The 21292-nt window shown below is 36.5% G+C and overlaps 1 protein-coding gene across 3 annotated transcripts in view; it reads left to right on the top strand.

Annotated features, from left to right (window-relative positions):
- The window catches only part of LOC139135351 (uncharacterized), a 121101-nt gene that overhangs the window by 60474 nt on the left and 39335 nt on the right, over positions 1-21292 (top strand). For 2 of the 3 annotated variants that reach the window (XM_070702700.1, XM_070702701.1), the window contains exons 32-62: positions 461-533; positions 960-1555; positions 2155-2428; positions 3378-3498; positions 3650-3804; positions 3901-4014; positions 4196-4333; positions 4972-5103; positions 6371-6543; positions 6878-6966; positions 7291-7427; positions 9649-9852; positions 10247-10323; positions 10554-10664; positions 10806-10979; positions 11351-11479; positions 11605-11677; positions 11921-12516; positions 13522-13795; positions 14420-14540; positions 14703-14857; positions 14962-15075; positions 15243-15380; positions 17276-17407; positions 17699-17871; positions 18167-18255; positions 18749-18888; positions 19469-19672; positions 19787-19863; positions 20227-20337; positions 20518-20691. In XM_070702700.1, coding sequence (XP_070558801.1) covers positions 461-533; positions 960-1555; positions 2155-2428; positions 3378-3498; positions 3650-3804; positions 3901-4014; positions 4196-4333; positions 4972-5103; positions 6371-6543; positions 6878-6966; positions 7291-7427; positions 9649-9852; positions 10247-10323; positions 10554-10664; positions 10806-10979; positions 11351-11479; positions 11605-11677; positions 11921-12516; positions 13522-13795; positions 14420-14540; positions 14703-14857; positions 14962-15075; positions 15243-15380; positions 17276-17407; positions 17699-17871; positions 18167-18255; positions 18749-18888; positions 19469-19672; positions 19787-19863; positions 20227-20337; positions 20518-20691 — 5268 coding nt within the window. The remainder of the gene's footprint in view (positions 1-460; positions 534-959; positions 1556-2154; positions 2429-3377; positions 3499-3649; positions 3805-3900; positions 4015-4195; positions 4334-4971; positions 5104-6370; positions 6544-6877; positions 6967-7290; positions 7428-9648; positions 9853-10246; positions 10324-10553; positions 10665-10805; positions 10980-11350; positions 11480-11604; positions 11678-11920; positions 12517-13521; positions 13796-14419; positions 14541-14702; positions 14858-14961; positions 15076-15242; positions 15381-17275; positions 17408-17698; positions 17872-18166; positions 18256-18748; positions 18889-19468; positions 19673-19786; positions 19864-20226; positions 20338-20517; positions 20692-21292) is intronic. The other variant, XM_070702702.1, reaches the window with a different exon arrangement.

The following is a 21292-nucleotide window of genomic DNA, read 5'->3' as shown; positions in this document are numbered from 1 at the left end:
TAAAATTCAATCCCAGCATTCTTTGCGTATGCACAACAGTTTTCTCACATTTTCTATTTTTTGTGCGTGATATTAACGATATTTTGTATCAGCGACAAGGTGGATAATAACACTAACAGGCTAACAAAAGATAAATTTTATAAATGGCATGTTATAAAATAATAATTTGCACGTTTTGTATTTGTTTATTTACGAGTACTCAAAAAAACATGGCGGCCCCATGAAGGTAGGGTACACTTCCGGTTAGTCCAATAGTATATTATAAATATGCGCATGCGTAGTCAGTAAGCCGCTGGCGCGACTATTAACAACAACAAGAAGAGCATTAACTTGCAAAAACTACTTTTATGACAATTCTAATTGTTTTGCTTAAAACATCTTTATATTCATTCATGTAATATACTGATATCTACATGATTTTCTCATCATGTAACTATCCTGCATTAACCGTTGATTTCAGACATGGAAGCAGTGCATTCAGCATAGTTTGGCAATTTGCTGATTTTATGAACACTTATGAAGACCTGATGAAGGTGAGTGATGACATCAAAACTGGATGTTGTACCGGTATATGCTAAAATGGCAAAATTCATTCAGGTTTACCCACGTTTTAAAAGTTGTAAAGACGCTTACAGTTTATACTAATAGAGAATGGTGCGGTGGTTGAGAAACATTCTTATCATAAAATCTTCACAGTTTTCAAGACACATAGTGTGATATATATATATATATATATATATAGAGATCATTCATGAGTATCAAATTTGAGTCAATCAAATCTGAAGTCAAGTTAAAAATCCTACTGACGATTGAGTGAAAATCCTGATAATTAATCAGTAAAGCAGTCATAAGAGCTGTTTACAATTAAGAAGTCATATTTGAAGTCAAGATTTAAAGCAAGTGAATCTCCAAGATGACTTCTTCCATAATTTCAAGACCTTTTGTAATATTGATTCCAGCTCGAAATGTTTGGTAGCAGATACCAATATGCACCAGGCTTTCCAGAAAGCACCTACCAGAGCACTGTGGACAAGGTCAAGTTGAACATTCAGTGGGTGGAAAGAAACTATGAAGCAGTTTATCAACAGTTGATGGATGCAACAAATAAAACTGAAGAACCACCAGAGAGAGAACCATTTGATGGACGCTTACCAGAAACCTTGAAACCATCCTTGTATTCAATCAGTATCAAGCCATATCTGGATGAAGAGGATGGGGAGAAGAGATTCTCTTTTGATGGCAGTGTTGAAATGACTTTTGAAGTTCTAGACGCTACTGATGTAATCATCTTCCATGCACATGATACCCTGAAAGTGGATGATACACCGGCCATGATCACTGTGGCTGAAAAAGACAATCCTTCACAGACCATCGGTGTGGACAGAGTAGAAATAGTTGAAAAGTATGAATTTGTGAAAGTGTATCTTGTCAGTGATATGCAGATGGGAAAAGAATATGTGCTTACTCTCAATGAATTCACAGGAACTCTGCTGCATTCTGATCTTCTTGGACTCTATCTCAGTAACTACACAGAGGGTGAAAATAATGATGTGAAGTAAGTCATCCAGTCTACAGGATGTTCACTTTTTCTGTAATATGTCTTTACATTAAGATTAGAATTATCGGTATAAGTTACAGATAATACAAGATGATGATGACATATTATTCCCAAATCTGATTGTGTGACTGCAAATGTACTTCAAAGCCTGATAACTATAGTAAGTCAACCAAAAGTTTAATATGTGTCACTTAAAGGCCTGCATGTGTTGGCACCAGATTGTGTCATCAGAAAATTTATCCACCAGATTACAATTTCAATAGAAAACAAAAGGCTATCACACCTCCATAATCCTCTTACAGACTAGAACAAAGGCGATCCCAGAGATCGTGAGTAGTTCCTTTAATTAAAGGATGATACACATCACTAATGTATCCATTTACAACAGCACTTGCCAAATATTTGTCTCAGAAGAGGAATATTCCTCACAAGATTGAACTGAAAGTGATTTTGCTTCATTCCATGTAAATGTAAAATACAGGATTGCAAAGTGTGAAGTTAAAAGTATACACATGCAACAACATGTTTACTGTGTCAAGGAGTATGTGTTCCCCTTGAAACACAGAGAAATTAAACTGCTGGTATTTATTTTTCAGGCGTGCAATAGCAACCCAGTTTGAGTCGACTTTTGCCAGAAGAGCCTTCCCATGTTTTGATGAACCACAACTCAAGGCCAAGTTTGAAATGACCATCGAGCACAGGAATTCACGCATTGCTCTTTGGAACATGCCAGTGATGGAGACAACTCAAGATGGAGACTGGAATACCACAGTATTTGAAAGGACAAATATTGTCATGCCAACATACCTCATTGCAATTGTCGTCGGAGACTTTGGAAGTTTGGAAATAACAACAGCAAACAACAAGACTGTAAGAATCACAACTTTCTTTGCATACTATGTCAGTTTTAAGGGTTTAATACCAATGTTTAGTTTTCATATTTCATAAAAACATTAATTTTTCCATCGCAAAAAACAGTGCAAGGTACATTTTAATATTGATTTGACCCACTATAGTGTAGTGAAATAGTCCATTAGTGTTCAATGATAGTTCTCACACTCTATCTGTTCACACACATGTACTTCAATGGGAAGAATTGCATAACCCGAATCTATTATTAAAGCAATGAAACGACATGGAGACAAAAGTTTGGCCAAAATCCAGGGGCGATGACACATCCAGGCATCATTGCCACCTTTGCCCCATGGCCATTCACAGATTTGAATGGCCTTGGTGTAGGGCAACGTGACCAGGATGCATGTACTGCCACGGCAGGGGCATTGAGGCGTTGTGGTGGCCTGAACGGCAGTATGGGGTCCCTCCCAGGATCCCACCACATGTTAGGCAATTTGCTACAGGGTACCTACTACAGGCCCATGACAGTAACCCAATGAAACTTTATTTTGTTTAAGCTATCAATATAAAAGAAATGCACAGTTCTCTTTATTGTAAGCTGCTACCTTGTAGCAAAGTGCACCTTTTTTGTGGAGGTTGGGAGTTTTGCAATGTGAACTTGTGCGTGGCAAAAGTTTAAATGGCCGATGTGTAACGTTGACCACACTGATATATGCATGGTTAATGACATGGCAGAGATGACGCAAGTAGTTTAGACAACAGTAATTTAGGGAAGGAGGTGGTGGATTAGGTTACATCTCGAGTATATATAGCAAGCGATAAGGCTAGGCGACGCATGGTGACCTATGCATATCCGAGATTTAAGCCTTGTTCTCTGTGTCCTTTCCAACGTTAACCATGATTATAGCATAGCCATAATCACCAAAAATTTGAGTCAAATACAAAGGACTTTTTCATTTTACAGATGCGTGTGTGGTCTCGTAAAGAAGAGGTATCTAATTTGAACTACTCTCTCCATGTTGGAAGTGAAATCCTGACTTACTTTGAAGACTACTTTGAAATTCTAGATCCCCTACCAAAGCATGGTAAAGGCAAACTTCAGTTATCGCTTTGCACATACTTTTGCAATTTCAAGACCATTGGAATAGTTAACTCAAACATAGCTGTACTTTCCAATACTTTATTAAAGTTTAGTCTTTTAAGAATGTTTTGTCAATAATACTCTTGTCATCTCAGATATGGTTGCTGTTCCTGACTTTGGCTCTGGTGCCATGGAAAACTGGGGGTTGATACTGTACAGGGAATCATATCTTCTATATGATCCTGGATACAATTCCCAATTCAGAAAGCATGGTGTCGCAGCTGTCATCGCCCATGAACTGGCACACATGGTGAGTAATCACATCTTGTATATGTATGTGAATTGGGTACAGTATTGAAAATTGTATTCTTCCACTGATTTAACACATTGTCATTTTGCATTTCAGTGGTTTGGTAATCTGGTCACTCTGGCGTGGTGGGATCACCTTTGGTTGAATGAAGCCTTTGCAAGTTTCCTTGAAAGTCCACCACTTGAGGTCATTGAACCAACCTGGCAGATGGTGAGTAGATTTCCTGTCTTATTACCTGATATTGCTTGACTGCTTGTCCTTGAATTTCACTTTACCATGGGGCAAGTAATAAGTGAGAGGGCAGTTTTAACCATTTAAACCAATGATCAGAAATATAAATGATCAATTTTCCACTTCTGATGAATATTCCTCATTTGTTCCACATTTACAGTTTGATCAGTTCCACCCACGTGATGACTTGTACAGAGCCTTGGACCACGATGACTCATGGACCTCCAAACCCACTGTCAGACCTGTAGGCTGGCCAGATGAAATTGATGACATGTTTGACAGAGTTGCATACCAGAGGGTGAGTTAATTCTGGTCACAATTTGGTCATTACAATGATACGTAAACAAATCATAGCTAATCAAATGAGGAGATGTTTGATAGAGTTGTATACCAGAGTCATTTCAACATGTGCGTGTGTTTGAAACAGTTATTTTTATGAATTGTTGCATTGAATATCTATAGCATAATTAGAACTGCTCCTTTTTGTCTCTGTTTGCCTACATTATTGTACACATCACAATACACAGTATCATAATATCTTCCAACAAATAGCTATTGAAATCCAACAAATAACTATGTACATGCTAATATTGATTATAACAGATTGTTTAATGAACATAATGCAAAGTATGAACCTGCAAACAAATAATGGTATACATAAAACAAACATCTGTGCACATGCTTTTTAAGTTGACACAAGTTAAGTACAAACCTTCTAACAAATGATTATGTTCAGTCAACATATAGCTATTTACCTACTTCCATCAATTATTCTGGATCTTTAGATTACATTATACACCTTAAATTGATGTGCATGAGTTAGTGTATCTACTGATACAGCGAATTACATTATCAGTTGTATATGGAATAGTAAGAGGCTGATCAAGGCACTGTTCTATTATTTCTCTTCCTGTTAATTGCCTTGTACATGTATAGGGCTCTGCACTGGTGATGATGATGAGAACATTCCTTGGTGAGGAGACATTCAAGGCAGGACTTCAGAGTTATCTGAATAAGTATGCGTATTCCAATGCTGTGTCCCATCAATTGTTTGCTGAACTCACAAAGGTAATTATAACAAATGTATGTAGTTTGACATGTAAGATGTCATGCCATAATTGAATCATGATAAGTTTTCAAATGGGATAGTCAAATTTGTACTGTTACATATGTGTAAATGTGTAAGCAATCAAATATACACGTATACCTATCATATAAATTGCAATATGCTTGTAGTATATGCAAACTCCATGAATCAAATTCAGTAAAATTGTTTTACCAAAGTCATTGCAAAAATGGTTGACATATTCCATTTATCATATACCCATGCCCATATTGCTACATCCTAGTGACGTTCAACGTAAAATATCGGCCGTGATATTTCACGGTAAACGTCGAGATATGCACGATGAACGTCATCAGTTTTAGAGTTTTCCCGAACTACATTAGCAGTTTGTTGGTAAACAACGTAAACAACAAAATGGCTGCCGCTCCCCGCCTGCGAAGCGATGTCGCCGACGTAAAACCTTGAAGGGCTTCGAGGAACACGGGTATTTCTGGTTGCAAAATACGGAAATATCACGTTGAGTCTTGAAATGTTTTCCCATGGTATTTTTTTGGTCAAGTTCCAGCAAACACTCTGCCGTTCGCACGGCGCCGGCACTGTGCACGGTCTCCACCGAACAGGTAGTGAGCGCGTGGCGTGACAGCGATGTCGCGCGCGACGACTGTTGACATGGCAACTCTAAAGGTAAACTAACAAAATGGCGTCCCCTCTCCGCGCGAGCTCCGTGCCGTACAACGATTGAAATCAGGATAGATTTAAAGCGGACCAGTTTTTGATCGGTTACAGTTGTAATAGCATATTGCACCTTAAAATGTTCCTTCTGTATGCCGATTTTTGTATCCCGGTGTCTTTCTTCTTGGGTTTCATTGAGATATGGACGACTTGCAGCGATGTCGCGCGTGATGTTGACATCTTCGTCGTATACTTTATGAATGAAGCCTGTTCACATAGACATTCTGATATTTATGCGCAAGGCGTAATAAAGTAAAGCCTCAAAATTAAAGGTTTTTCGTTCTATTAGTAAAAATTCCCTAAAATTATGGGCATGGGTATATGATAAATCGGTTATTACCCAATATCGCCTGTTTCCTGTGTCGTATCAGCATTCGTGTCATATGTGCTGCGTCAGACACTCGACTTCGTCTCGTGTCTGACGCAGCACAAATGACACTCATGCTGAATACGACACAGGAACAGGCGATATTGGGTAATAACCTCTAAGTAGCATACACTTATTTTTAATGTTCTGAAATGTTCATATTAATACAGGCTGATGAAGGGAAGAAGGATACAAATGTGACTCAGGTGATGGACACATGGACACTGCAGATGGGATATCCAATTGTCACAGTCACACGTGATGGAAATGTCATACATGCTGACCAGGAGAGATTCCTCATGGATCCTAATGAGACACCCAATAACAACTACTATGATATGGGGTAAGATCAACAAACATGAAAAATTGTTATCTTAAATTGTTCTGTGCTTGGCATGGTTTTTTTTGCTTCAACAGATGACTTTATAATGAGGCTGCATTAATCAGGAACTATATTTCAAGACTTTTGCTTTTACCATGGAAGTCTGATAGTTTCAGAACAGCACTGTCAATGAACTGTAGAAATCTCTTCAATCCACCAGTTTGTACATTTCTCTTCAGATACATGTAGATAAATCTAGCTTTTTTGCAATGTTTCCCCTTTGGTACATGCGTTAATTGAGCCATTTGTCAAATCAACTTCTGAGAATCAACCATGTGATGTTTGATATTCTCAGATATAAGTGGTACGTCCCTCTCACCTACACTGACCAAAGGGAGATGTCTTTTGACAGTCCTCATGAAACATGGATGGACATGGGACCAGGTATGTCACAATAAAAATGTTGTTCATAATTGAAAAACAGAAATGGGGTATTATGAAATCAATGATTTACCAACTACATATTAACTTTTATCTTATTGATATTGAAATATATTAAAATGTAAAATATATATATATAAAATATATATATATAATATAAAATATATATATATAAAATGTGCCATATTATAGAAGACAATCCCAAAAATGACATCAAATACCGGTATAATGTTATGAGTTACTCTATTCTTACATGAATGAATTGGTTTTAATTATCAAATTTAATAGAAATTGAGTAACTCCCTTGCGTCACATTCAATTGTACAGCTGATTTCACTCTGACAACAACGAATGACAGCGATTGGTATCTGGTAAACATTGACCACAAAGGATTGTATCGCGTGAAATATGAAAATGAAAACTGGGACAAACTGGCAAAATTCCTGAAAGAAGATGATTACACAGTAAGTTAGTGAATTATTATGTCGACCTTTGTCAGCTTTATGTACATGCTTAGATTTATCATTTTAACCATATATTTCAATCAAGATGATTTCCTGATAATCCTCAATATAAATCAATTGAAGAATTTTTAGCTCCCATATATGCATATGTATATATGCAAATCGGTATTCTTATAAGGTGGCAAAATGGCGTCTGTGTGTATGTTTGTATGTATGTCTGTTAGTCCGTCTAGATAAAAAATTCCTAAACTGCAATGGTTGCCGTTTCAGTATTTGGTGTACAGGTGCACCTAGGGATGGAAATGTGAATTTGTTCAAATGAACATGTCAGTGCCAAAAATATGCAAATAAGGGGAAAAAAGGAAATATCCTGCAAATGTCTAAAAGTAAGCATCAGTCAGATTTGGTTGTAACTTAGTATGCATATTCCTTTAGGTGGCATAAATTATGTGTGCACAAATTGGGGTGAAATTTGCATAACTGTATTTTTAGGGTATTTTTTTCCGTTTTTAGTCAGAAAATCTTGTTCCCTGAAATCACTCATCTGATCGCTCTGAAAGTTAATATTCATGTTCCTCAGGATGACCTCAGTCAAGTTTGTACAAATTGTATTGATATTATCATATTTATAATTTTGGGGCAATTTTCCCAAATTTTTTTTATCCAAAAAGTACTGATTTGATAGCTTTGATATTTGGTATACGGGTATCTAAAATTTATCTCCACATAATTTGTCAAAAATAGGTTGAAACTGGCATTGTTTTATTTTTGGGGCTATTTTTGCCTTTTTTGGTCTATAAATTTTTTCTGCTAAAACTAGTGATCTGGCAGCTTTGATATTTAGTGTAAAGGTTCCTAGGGTTTAAGTTACAAAGATATATTGAAATTAGGGAGAAATCTGCAATTTTTGTCATTTTGGTAAAAAAATTTGTTTCTCAAAATTTACCAGTCTGATTACTTTGATATTTAGTAAACAGGTTCCTAGCTTTTATGTTAATATGATATATTGAAATTAGGTTGAAATCTGGATTTTTGAATTTTTAGGGCAACTTTGCGAAACTGTAAATTTTATACCTACTGGAACTAAGAGTATATAATGTGGTGATTTAGTAAGCATTTGATATGGTAAACTGTATTTGGTGTTGAAATGGGGAAAAAAATCATAAGAAAACGTAGCTGAAGGGATTTTAGCAGGTTTGGTTTCCAACAAATATATTCCAAATTTTGTCAATGTTTAACAGTATCAAGGTTGTAAATAGTTGACACACTTCCTACCATCTGGTCAGTGTATATCTCATGCAAAGATGGTCAATACAAAGGGGTGGACCATTTGATATCCTGGTAGGGGGGTTCCTGACAGATTTTGAAAAAATTTCCAAACAAATGTCAATGGATCGAATAAAAAGATAATGTACCTCATCAATCTTCCAGACACCCCCCTTTATAAAATGGTCCACCCCTGATGTATTTTTGTGGGCATTTAACCATGCAGTGTACCATATAATAGTTTAAAATGTCAAGTTAGCTAAGGATTTGAAAGGAATAGTCAAGTTCACCACAGTTAAATTTCTTAACTTTATCTCTTGTGTCATCATCCTTTTGTAATTGGTTAAGTTTATAAGTTGTTCCAGATGTGGATGCACCAGTTGTTCTGGAAGAAAAAAATGTTTACTTTTCCCTGTAGGGTTCGTGAGTTAATGATTGTATGTTGAAATCTCTCCATGTATCTGGTGTATGGGCAGAATGTAAACATTGGTTGCATATTATTTATTTATTATATTATATTATATTATATTATTTATTATATTATGTATTTCAGTCTATGTCAAATATTGTAAATGAAAAATCAAGAACAGTTCGCTGTGTGCTTGTAAAAGATAACATATTTGTCAATACAAAAACTGCCCTGCAGATTGATTGTCAAAAAAATTATCACAGAAGTAGAAAAGGAAAAGGAACTTATAGAATTGCTGTAACATATTCACCCTAAGTGCCTGTTTGCCTATATTTAACTATTTTATCATTACATTCAGCTGTTTGTTATATCTTTATCGCTCTCCATGGGCCAAGGCACACTTGAGGGCCAATGTCATCACTCTGTGCCAGTCTGTGTATGTCAGTCTGTCTGTATGTATGTCCATGTTTCATACAATTGTTGGCTTGTTTTGCTAACTATATGGGAGCGAATAGTGACATTGTCAGTATTTTTTGATATTTTAAGAGCATTCCAATCAGGACAAGATCTCAGCTCATTGAAGAGTCATTTTCCATTGCAAATGCCCACCAAATGGACCAGGTCTACTCCATTAAAATAATGGAATACCTATCAAAGGAAACAGAATACTTGCCTTGGTACACAGCAGTACTGAGACATGGATACACTAGAGATATGCTGAAGAGAACTGCAGCCTATGGATACTTGGAGGTACAGTCATGTTATCTTAAATGCATCACTGATAAACTCCTGTTTGTCGCTAGTTTTTGAAGATTTTGTTCCACATGAAGTATTCTATAAAGCTTTGTGGGCTTTGTCAAAGGGAAGTTCAGTTCAGATGGTTTGAACACTTGCATAACTTGTCTAGCAGAGAAGGTCTGGTCAAAAAACCTCTATACAACAGGCGGTTTTAATAGAAACCAAGTTATAAGTTGATCACGATTCAGTAGCATCAGCTTGGCAAAGTCACAAACACGAACATACGTACATGTAGCACATTACCCAAGCCTCTACCATTTATTCATTCAAAGCATGATGCAAATTTCACGATGCAAGTCTAACATATTTCATAAGCTGATTTTATAATTTTCCTCACTCTGCACAGGAACACATGAGATGGCTTATCAACAACCAGTACTGGCAACAACGCTGGGACTTCAGTCATGATGATCACCTCTCATAGTGAGTTGCCTTTTTTAATCATACTTTCCTTCTGATGCCCTCCGTACAGCTCAATGCATACATGTACTTCCACAAGAAGAGTGAGACACACAATGTTCAAAAAGGACAACTTTGGAAGGTTAATGGTCAATAAATATCCCTGTTATCAACCAAATATCTTTTATCATTCATGATCACATTTGGGTGCCTTCAGAGATTTTCAATTGCTGTTTGCTATTGTTTCTCCATAGTTACAAACAAATCAATGCTTTGGAAACTGCCTGTTATTATGGACATCAAGACTGTGTGGACAATGCCAAGGCTCAATTCAGCCAGTGGTTGGACAACCCAGAAGACACCAAGTAAGTATTTGCCACAGTGCTTAGTGTTCTGTCCAACAGAAATTCAAGATGTTATCAGACATTTATTTCTTGACATGGTCCCTATTTGTCAGGGATGGGATACTTGATTCAACATTGATAAATTGCTTCTTGTTGTTTCAGTTTGATCCATTTCAACATCAAGGACACAGTATATTGCACTGCAATCAAATACGGTACAGAAGAGGTCTGGGAGAAGACATGGAGCCTTTATGACAGCGGCAATATCCCATCTGGTGAAAGAAGTAGTATACGCTCTGCTTTAGCATGCAGCAAAGAGCAGTGGATCATTAAACGGTACAGAAGAGTTTAATTGTTTATGTGATCAAAGTCACACTTCAATAGAGTAAAACGTCATATCTGGATATGTTTGTGTAACATACAAAACACTTTAGTGTATTGATATAGCATTAATCATTTGCTTACAGAAACCATTGTCTGGGTGTGAATGGATTGATAATTAACAAAACTTTCAGTGTTTCCTCCAATTGAATTCAGACTGTAATATGTACAATATGTTGTTAGACTGTTTCATCATTTTTTCATTGCATTGTATAGAATGGATACATTCCCCAGTTCTACTTGAGTAGAATAATAGCTGACTATTTTGGGGGGAAAGGTTGAATGCCATGAAAAAGACTGATGCATTTACCCTTGATACATCGCAGGTATCTTGACTATGCCCTGACCAAGAAGGAGGCAAACAGTGTCATTGGAAGTGTCCTACGAAACTCTCCAATTGGCTATTCAATGGCAGTGGAGTTCACCATGGCAAACTGGGATGCCCTCAGAGCAGCGTAAGTTGCATGACTTTATACCTGCAGAAAATATATGTAACTGTATATCAGTCAAGCATATTACCATTTTGATACCTCTTTAAGTTTTTTCAATTTTGTAACTTTTTTCTATACTTTTGTTTCAGCCATGGAAATGGTGCATTCAGTGTTGCCTTGCAGTTTGGTGACTTCATGAACACACCTGCAGATTTAATGAAGGTATGTGCATAAACAAACTAAGTCAGTGTGCGAAAGGTAATAGATTTCAAGTATGGATTAAATATTTCATCTGTGCAAGAGCAGTTTTGCTGCTCAAATGTAATTACCATCAAAACAACCTTCAGAACAAGGTCTCAAACTCTTCAACCAATGTCGATGAAACAGTGACATGGGGGGAGGCAATTATGATATTTGTAAACAGCATTTTATAAGGTACACACGTTCAAATTCTCTTGGCTTCAGCTTGAAGAATTTGGCAGAAAGAACATGTATGTACCAGGCTTTCCAGAGAACACCTACCAGAGCACTGTGGACAAGGTCAAGTTGAACATTCAGTGGGTGGAAAGAAACTATGAAGCAGTTTATCAACAGTTGATGGATGCAACAAATAAAACTGAAGAACCACCAGAGAGAGAACCATTTGATGGACGCTTACCAGAAACCTTGAAACCATCCTTGTATTCAATCAGTATCAAGCCATATCTGGATGAAGAGGATGGGGAGAAGAGATTCTCTTTTGATGGCAGTGTTGAAATGACTTTTGAAGTTCTAGACACTACTGATGTAATCATCTTCCATGCACATGATACCCTGAAAGTGGATGATACACCGGCCATGATCACTGTGGCTGAAAAAGACAATCCTTCACAGACCATTGATGTAGACAGAGTAGAAATAGTTGAAAAGTATGAATTTGTGAAAGTGTATCTTGTCAGTGATATGCAGATGGGAACAGAATATGTGATTACTCTCAATGCATTCACAGGAACTCTGCTGCATTCTGATCTTCTTGGACTCTATCTCAGTAACTACACAGAGGGGGAAAATAATGATATGAAGTAAGTATAGATATCTGTAGCACTCAGAATTAAATCTGAACACCTAATAGGTATGGATGCATGTGTTCCTATAAGTATCTATCCAAAGCCATTCTTCTGACAGGCAATTATATACCTCTGCGTGTCATTTTTGTTTGGTGATAAGATCTGATAAGGCCGCCAGGCAGCCGACATTTACATTTACTATGACATGAATCATTCATAAACCATGCTCTACAGATCTTATTCAAACTTGACTCAATGACAGTATGCTGTTGGGTACTTTCTTACATCAATTTGTTTTGCAATGCAATCGAAGGTGGCTACCTGTAGATCATTGTGTTGTGTAATTTCACATTTCCAAAGTCATTACAGAGGCATGCCTCCACTGATTTTCTTCTAATTATGCATGCTTAGAGGATTTATGAATGCAGCTTTTGCAACAGTTCAAAAATGCAAAAGTTAAAAAAAAGTCAGCTGCTTTCACTCCCAGAATCAAAGAATATATGAACACATTTTCCCTAAGGTTTAATTGTCATCATGTACAGTGTCACACTAAAAACAACAAAAATAGACTAACTCCACTGTTTGGAGCCACAGCTGCAGTAATGCTGATGCTGTGGCTCTGTCTCAAGACAATGATCACAATGACTGTTGACAACAAATCACTTCAGCTCAGGTATTATGTACCAATCTCATTACCAGCTCAGGTATTATGTACCAATCTCATTACAAATCAAATCCATACAAACATCTTATTGAAAACTTCTTATGATTATCATTTCCATTGATTTTAAAACTATTTACTGCTTGTAAGATGGTCAATTTAGTAGAGTGCCGTTGCCAAACCTGATTTCTTAATTTTATTGGCAATTGAAGGTCTGGTAGTTCAAGTAGCCCAAATTACAGTAATTATTCGTTGCTCTAACTGAATAAATTCAATTGGCCTTTTCATGGCAGTATGATCCAAGTATTTGAATTCAAACACAAAATTCTAAATAACTGGTTATCTTGGTTATCTTTCAGGCATGCAATAGCAACCCAGTTTGAGTCAACTTTTGCCAGAAGAGCCTTCCCATGTTTTGATGAACCACAACTCAAGGCCAAGTTTGAAATGACCATCGAGCACAGGAGTTCACGCATTGCCCTTTGGAACATGCCAGTGATGGAGACAACTCAAGATGGAGACTGGAATACCACTGTATTTGAAAGGACAGATATTTTCATGCCAACATACCTTATTGCAATCGTGGTCGCAGATTTTGGAAGTCTGGAAATGACAACAGCAAACAATAAGACTGTAAGTAACACAAATCTTTGATTGCTGAAAATACCATGGTTAGGTTAATTTTAAGGGTGATCTTGTAAACCATATATAGTAACTGCATATATTTGCGTTTCATAATTTCAAAATAGAAATATACTGTAGCTTGCATTTTGCATGTGCAGCAGGTTAGCATTAACTTGTGGAAAAGGTGGGTGTGTGTGTATATTCATATGACATGTAATTCTTTTGCTATCAAATTATGTCATATCCCATCATAGTGTATTCAAATTTCCACCTGAAGGGCAAAGTGTGCATACCGTGTGCAATGCAGTGTGCAAAGGACAATGTTGCTTTGCCTATCACTTGGTAACAACAATGTGGGTCACATGTCTAAATCAGGTGATTGATATTGAAGAACACAAATTGTATGTGTGTACATGAGTGTCCATGGTTGCAAAAAGTGAGAACCAGGAATGCAGCACTATGAATGACTTGCTCAAGTTAGTGATTTACTTTATCAAACTGAAACTTCTGATCAGATTGTTTGCGTGTATATTTGACCATTTTATTGTAACATCTGTGTCTTCAGTAAATGTGCTGTTTGTCATTTTGGTCAAACAATTTTCTCAGAGTTAACGGACTGTTTCATTTTGACAGATGCGTGTGTGGTGTCGTAAAGAAGAGGTATCTAGTTTGAACTACTCTCTCCATGCTGGAAGTGAAATCCTGACATACTTTGAAGATTACTTTGGAATTCTCGATCCCCTACCAAAGCATGGTAATGAAAACCATTTCTTATCATTTTGTGTACAATGTCATGTAACTTCTAAGCTTAAAGCTCATAAGGATGACTTACCAAAATATGACAGCTGTGATTTCTGCATTTATAATTAAAGTTCACTTTCGTCAGAGTTTTTGACCCAGACTATTTTTATCTCAGATATGGTTGCTGTTCCTGATTTTGGCTCTGGTGCCATGGAAAACTGGGGGTTGATACTGTACAGAGAATCATATCTCCTGTATAATCCAGAATACCATACCCACTTCCGAAAGCATGGTGTTGGATTCGTCATCGCTCATGAATTGGCACACATGGTAAGTACAGTAATGAGCCCATATGTCATCTTGTACGACATTAAAAATTTTAGATTTCAATACGACTGTTTTCCACACTTCATCATTTTCACCTTTCATTTCAGTGGTTTGGTAATCTGGTAACTCTGGCCTGGTGGGATCACCTTTGGTTGAATGAAGCATTTGCAAGTTACCTTGAAAGTCCTGCACTTGACGCTGTTGAACCTACCTGGCAGATGGTGAGTAGACTCTGTCTTCTGGAATCCTGCCTGATATTGCTATTGATTTCACTATCCTGAGACAATAAACAGATTCAAAGGCAAAGTGGCCATTAAAACCAGTGAACACATAATAAATTATGCATTTTCCATTTCTTGTGACTGTTCCCTATTTTTTCCCTTCACAGTCTGATCAGTTCCATGCACTTGAAGACTTGTACAGAGCCTTTGACCACGATGACTCATGGACCTCCAAGCCCACTGTCAGACCTGTAGGCTGGCCAGATGAAATTGATGACATGTTTGATCGAGTTGCATATCAGCGGGTAAGTCCTGCTGACAATTTGGTACTACGGCGTAATAATGTATGCTATTGATAAGACCAATATGCTGTTGAACACTGCCAAAAACCAGTAGTTAGCTCAAATAATCACTTGAAGCACTTGCCATGTGCATGCTTTTTTGTTAGCTCCGCTGTCAGCGACGCGGAGCTTATCAAATAGGTTGATTTTCCGTCGTCGTCGTCCGTCGTCGTCCGTCAACAATTGCCTTCTCCTCTGAAACCGCAAGTCCGATTGCTTTGAAATTGTATGTGCAGTTCACTTGGGGTGACCTCACTTGAGTTTGTTCAAATCGTGGTGAAATTTGCATATTTGTATTTTTGGGGCATTTTTCGGTGTTTTTGGTAAAAAAATCTTCTTCTCTGTAACCGCTTGCTTTGAAATTTGATATGCAGTTGACTTGGGTGACTTCAGTCAGATTTGTTCAAATCGTGGTGAAATTTGCATATTTGTATTTTTAAGGCAATTTTTGTCATTTTCGGTAAAAAGATCTTTAAAAATCTTCTTCTTCAAAACTACCAGTCAGATACAGGTTCCTGCAGATGAACTGAATGATATTTATTGAAATTATGATGAAATCTTTAATTTTGTAATTTTGGGGCAATTTTTGCCATTTTTGGTCAAAAAATGTGTATTTCCAAAACTACTCATCTGATAGCTTTAAAATTTGGTATACAGGTTTCTATAGATCAGCTTAAAAGTATTTATTGAAATTATGATGAAATCTGCAATTTTGAATTTTGGGGGCAATTTTTTTCCATTTTTGGTCAAAAAATGTGTTTCTCAAAAAGTACTGGTCTAACAGCTTTGAAATATGGTATACAGGTTTCTATAGATGAACCAAATTTAATCTTTTGAAATTATGATGAAATCTGCAATTTTTGTTTTTGGGGGCAATTGTTGCCATTTTTGGTCAAAAAATTTTACTCTCAAAAAACTACTCATCAGATAGCTTTGGTTGACATGTTCTTAGGGATGATCTGATGTGATATATTCAAAGTATGATGAAATCTTCAATTGTGTATTTTTGCAGCTATTTTAGCCACTGTTTTCTGGCCACTGCATTGAGCTATCAAAGATTTCCACCTTCTTCATCAACATGTATCAAAAATAGTTATTCTCTACATAAACACAGCAGAGCTATATCGGCCGCTAGGTTGCTTGTTATTTTCATCTGCCAACCTGTCTCTCTTTCTGCATGAGAATGTTATTGACTGGTAACAACAGGCTTAATTTATCAGATTATTACATGTTATGGGTACTTTTATCATGTTATTTTCTCAGAATGAATGTAGCATGCATTCAGAAAAATGTGTATGCAAGCATGAATGAACTCATGCACAAACAAATGTATGCTACACTCCCATATATTTGTAAAATAATGTTGATTTTCTCTTTCTCTCCCTATAATATATATATACACACACACACACACACATATATATATATACCGGTATATATATATATATATATATATATATATATATATATATATATATATATATATATATATATATATATATTAAATATATTCCAGTTCTCATGATGTCCATTACTCAAGTTTCATACATTGAAGTGATTTTAATTAGATGGATGGTACCTTTTTTTGTAAAAGCAATTTGAAGATTGTTGAAAGTTACAGTGATAAATATTTGAGTACTTGATGTATATAATTTCTTTATGTACAGTTCTTCATCACTGCATCAAGCACTGAACCTCCTTGGAAGATGTAGACAAATCTCAAAGATAGATTAATATATTGAGTGAAATAGTATAATAATTTCATCAAAGTACTCATGGTAAAGTTACATGTGTAGAGGATGAATTGTTCACAAAACCTTAATGAATCAGGAATGATGCTGGTATACTTACTTGTCCAGGGCGCTGCACTGGTGATGATGATGAAAACATTCCTTGGTGAAGAAACATTCAAGGCAGGACTTCAGAGTTATCTGAATGAGTATGCCTACTCCAATGCTGTGTCACATCAATTGTTTGCTGAACTCACAAAGGTAATTATAAAATCAATACATATAACTCAAATATATCAAGAGGTTGTACTTGTTTCATTGTCTTTTTGTATTGAGGAAAATGCAGAATGTGAATGTGTATTGACATTGAGAACACAGGTCAAAAAAATAGAATGCATATGTGCAGTCCTAAGAAGTCCAAATCTATAATTTATGCACCAGAACCCAACTTCTTAAAATAAAACAACAGTATCTTAAAGGTTATGGTGATCAATATAATCATGACAGAAGACATCTTCACATTTTGATTTATGAATGGTTGTGCAAACACAGGCTGATGAAGGGAAGAAGGATACAAATGTGACTCAGGTGATGGACACATGGACACTGCAGATGGGATATCCAATTGTCACAGTCACACGTGATGGAAATGTCATACATGCTGACCAGGAGAGATTCCTCATGGATCCTAATGAGACACCCAATAACAACTACTATGATATGGGGTAAGGCACACAAAGGAAATACTGCTGTTTTTTTTCTGTTTATATCTTTCTTAACTGCAAGTTTACTTGTTGGATTTTAAGTATCATCGCAAAATTGTAGTAATGCATTTTATTAATTTGATGAATTTCAGTCACACCTGGAATGCATTGCAATTCTCATTGTCATTGAGATGTGCACAAGATGCTCATGATCACTCTGTGCAAGGTGTTTAACTATGAAACCAGTATAGTCAAAAGCTGTAACAAAAATCAGCGTTGCAATTTACCCACAACACTTCACGTTTAACCCTTGCAGATATAAGTGGCATATCCCCATCACTTTCACTGATCAGAAAGAAATGGAATTTGAGAATCCACACGAAATGTGGATGAACATGGGACCAGGTAGGCATACACCGTACACTGTTATTCACCATCTCTCTTTACCATCTCAACCTTGTTGCCAGCAATACAACAACAAGTGCTTCACCATTATTATTCTGTGCCAAAATGTACTTGTCTTGCCAGCAATACCACCACAAAGTGTTTCACCATTATCATTCTGTGCCAAAGTGCTCTTGTCTTGCCAGCAATATCACAACAAATATTTCACCATTATCATTATAGGGAGGTTAAGTTACATGTCTAATTACATTTGATCAGTACGTGTAGCGTCCTTGTCACATGATAACAAGATGTTGCATACGTGTTGAACAGACGTTTGGAACGTCAAACAACACTTCTACATGTAGTTAGTTTTACAATTACTGAATAAGTTGTCAGCAATACCCTGACTTCCCTTTACTGATGACTATGAGCTTCTCTTAGATAGACTTAAATTTCTTAAGCAATAAGAAATTTGAGAATGAATTCAAATGTTGCCTTCTTTTGATGTCAGGGAATTTCACGTTGTCATCATCTGCGTCTGATAAAGATTGGTACCTTGTAAATATTAACCACAAAGGCTTGTATCGGGTGAAGTATGAAAATGAAAACTGGGACAAACTGGCAAAATTCCTGAAAGATCAAGATCACACAGTGAGTACAATTAATATTAGTATACAAGTAATTACCTCATAAGTCATCTGTTTATTGCATCTTATCATCTACCCTGAGCCATGTTCCTTTGTAGAGCCATCAGAAAAGTGCCCTCAAATTTCACAATTTGCATACCGCACCCTGATACACTTTTTCTAAATATGGGCAATCACATGCATTTCGAAACTGCCTTCATCATAGTTGCTACATGTTTTGTTTTCTACAAGCATTCTGTCCATAAGGAAACATTCAAAAAAAGGTTCCTTGTTTTGATTGTACAGGTAACAGTTACACTCAGGTGACATCGGTTGATATTTGTATTAAAATCCAGTTTAAACTGAGCATGTTACTGGTCGTCTCTGCTGCTATGAAAGATGAGAAAGTGAACTGAAAGAAAATAAAAATATACATTAAATCATGTGGTGCTTGCTAGCTATTAAGTCAGCTGTTGCTGAGTTTCAAGTATACATAAGACCTTCATTTGCAAAACTTGTATCATGGCTGTAAAGATCATTATCAAAGTCAGTATTCCAATGCAATATCTATAACTTGACAATATCAAAATGTTTGTGCATTTCAGACCATCCCAGTCAGGACAAGATCACAACTCGTTGAAGAGTCATTTTCCATTGCAAATGCCCACCAAATGGACCAGGTCTACTCCATTAAAATGATGGAATACCTATCAAAGGAAACAGAATACTTGCCCTGGTACACAGCAGTATTGAGACATGGATACACCAGAGATATGCTGAAGAGAACTGCAGCCTATGGATACTTGGAGGTACAGTCATTGTTTTCTCAGCAGCTTCAACTGGACCCGTCTTTGAAATTTTAGAATCCATATTGTTTGTTTCATAATCTCATTATTCTATTTTTTCCTCTTTTTATCGAAAAGGAACACATGAGATGGCTTATCAACAATCAGTACTGGGAACAACGCTGGGACTTCAGTCATGATGATCATCTTTCATAGTGAGTCTCAGTATATAATGTTTGCATTTGAATCTATTGAGTTTTGATAATTTTTTTAAAGGAAAATTGCACCACCAACATAATTGTATGACCTCTCATGTAACACTTAACAATAATGAAGGGGTGTACTACGGGGTACATGTATGTTATTCTTTCAGGTGAAGTGTGAACAATCCCACAGCATAATTCTAATGTGATATCCAAGCAATGAGAATGTGCCTTTCAAAATAACAAATTGGCCTCACCAATCTTCAAATGTGGCCATTTGATGTATATATTTACAACATATCTCAAAGAGAAGGTAACCCCGTAACATGTTATTATGTTAATTAGGCATAATGCAGTAATTTCCACCTTTTTCAGTTACAAACAAATCAACGCATTAAAAACAGCCTGTTTCTATGGACACCAGGACTGTGTGGACAATGCCAAAGCACAGTTCACTCAGTGGTTGGACAACCCAGAAGACACCAAGTAAGTTCTGAAAAAAATATGTCTGTAGTTACGAATCAAATATTATCAAGTACATTCTAGAGTTTGAAACTTGTTACAACTTTTAAACTTTCAAATATGAAGATTCCTCCTGACAGAAAAAATTAAATAGAAAGTTATATATTTACTGAGGGGGACTCTGTGTGCTTTATTATACTGTAGGTTAATTAATGTCGACATCACGGACACAGTGTACTGCACTGCAATCAAGTATGGTACTGATGATGTCTGGGAGAGAGTATGGAGCCTCTATGACAGTGAAAATATCCCATCAAGTGAAAGAAGCAGTATACAGTCTGCGTTAGCATGTAGTAAAGAACAATGGATTGCCAAAAGGTACATCAAAATCATGCTTTGTATGTTTGTGTACACAAATGACAAACACATTGCAATGCTGGGAGACCAAGTTGCCATGTGATCATATTTTGACAGTTACCCTCTAGGGTTAGGGGATGTGTCCAATTTGTAAATTATGGTAGAATGCGCTTTTGGGCGGATAATTGGACTGTAAAATTATACAATTCTTTCCTGACCTAGCACCTGTTGGTGCTCATTTTAAAGCTCTTGGAGTAAAAAAAAAATTAACACTGTTTTAGTGTTTTGATTATTGCAAAATTTTTATTTTACCCCATAGAGTTCTTATAGGGATAGCAGCCATTTAAAAGTTTTTTAAGTCTTACTTTTGAGGTGCATTAACCGCCTTAAAGTCCCGGGATAACTGTACCCGAATGCCATTAGCTAACTCCAACACCTTGTAAAGTATGAGGACATATTACTCCTTGTCATTAACCACAAGAGCATACTGGGGCTATTAGGTGAGGGACAGGGTATGTCTGTGGGTAAAAAGCCAATACTCTGAATCAATGTCTTTATATCAGTGCAGCAGAAATTGCCTATCTCAGATAGCCATGAATATGTAACATCAGAAAAGGTTTGC

The sequence above is a fragment of the Ptychodera flava genome, chromosome 6 (assembly GCF_041260155.1).
Source record: "Ptychodera flava strain L36383 chromosome 6, AS_Pfla_20210202, whole genome shotgun sequence".
NCBI classification, from domain to species: Eukaryota; Metazoa; Hemichordata; class Enteropneusta; family Ptychoderidae; genus Ptychodera; species Ptychodera flava.
The sequence above is the reverse complement of the archived record's forward strand: the minus strand, read 5'-3'. Positions and strand labels throughout refer to the sequence as shown.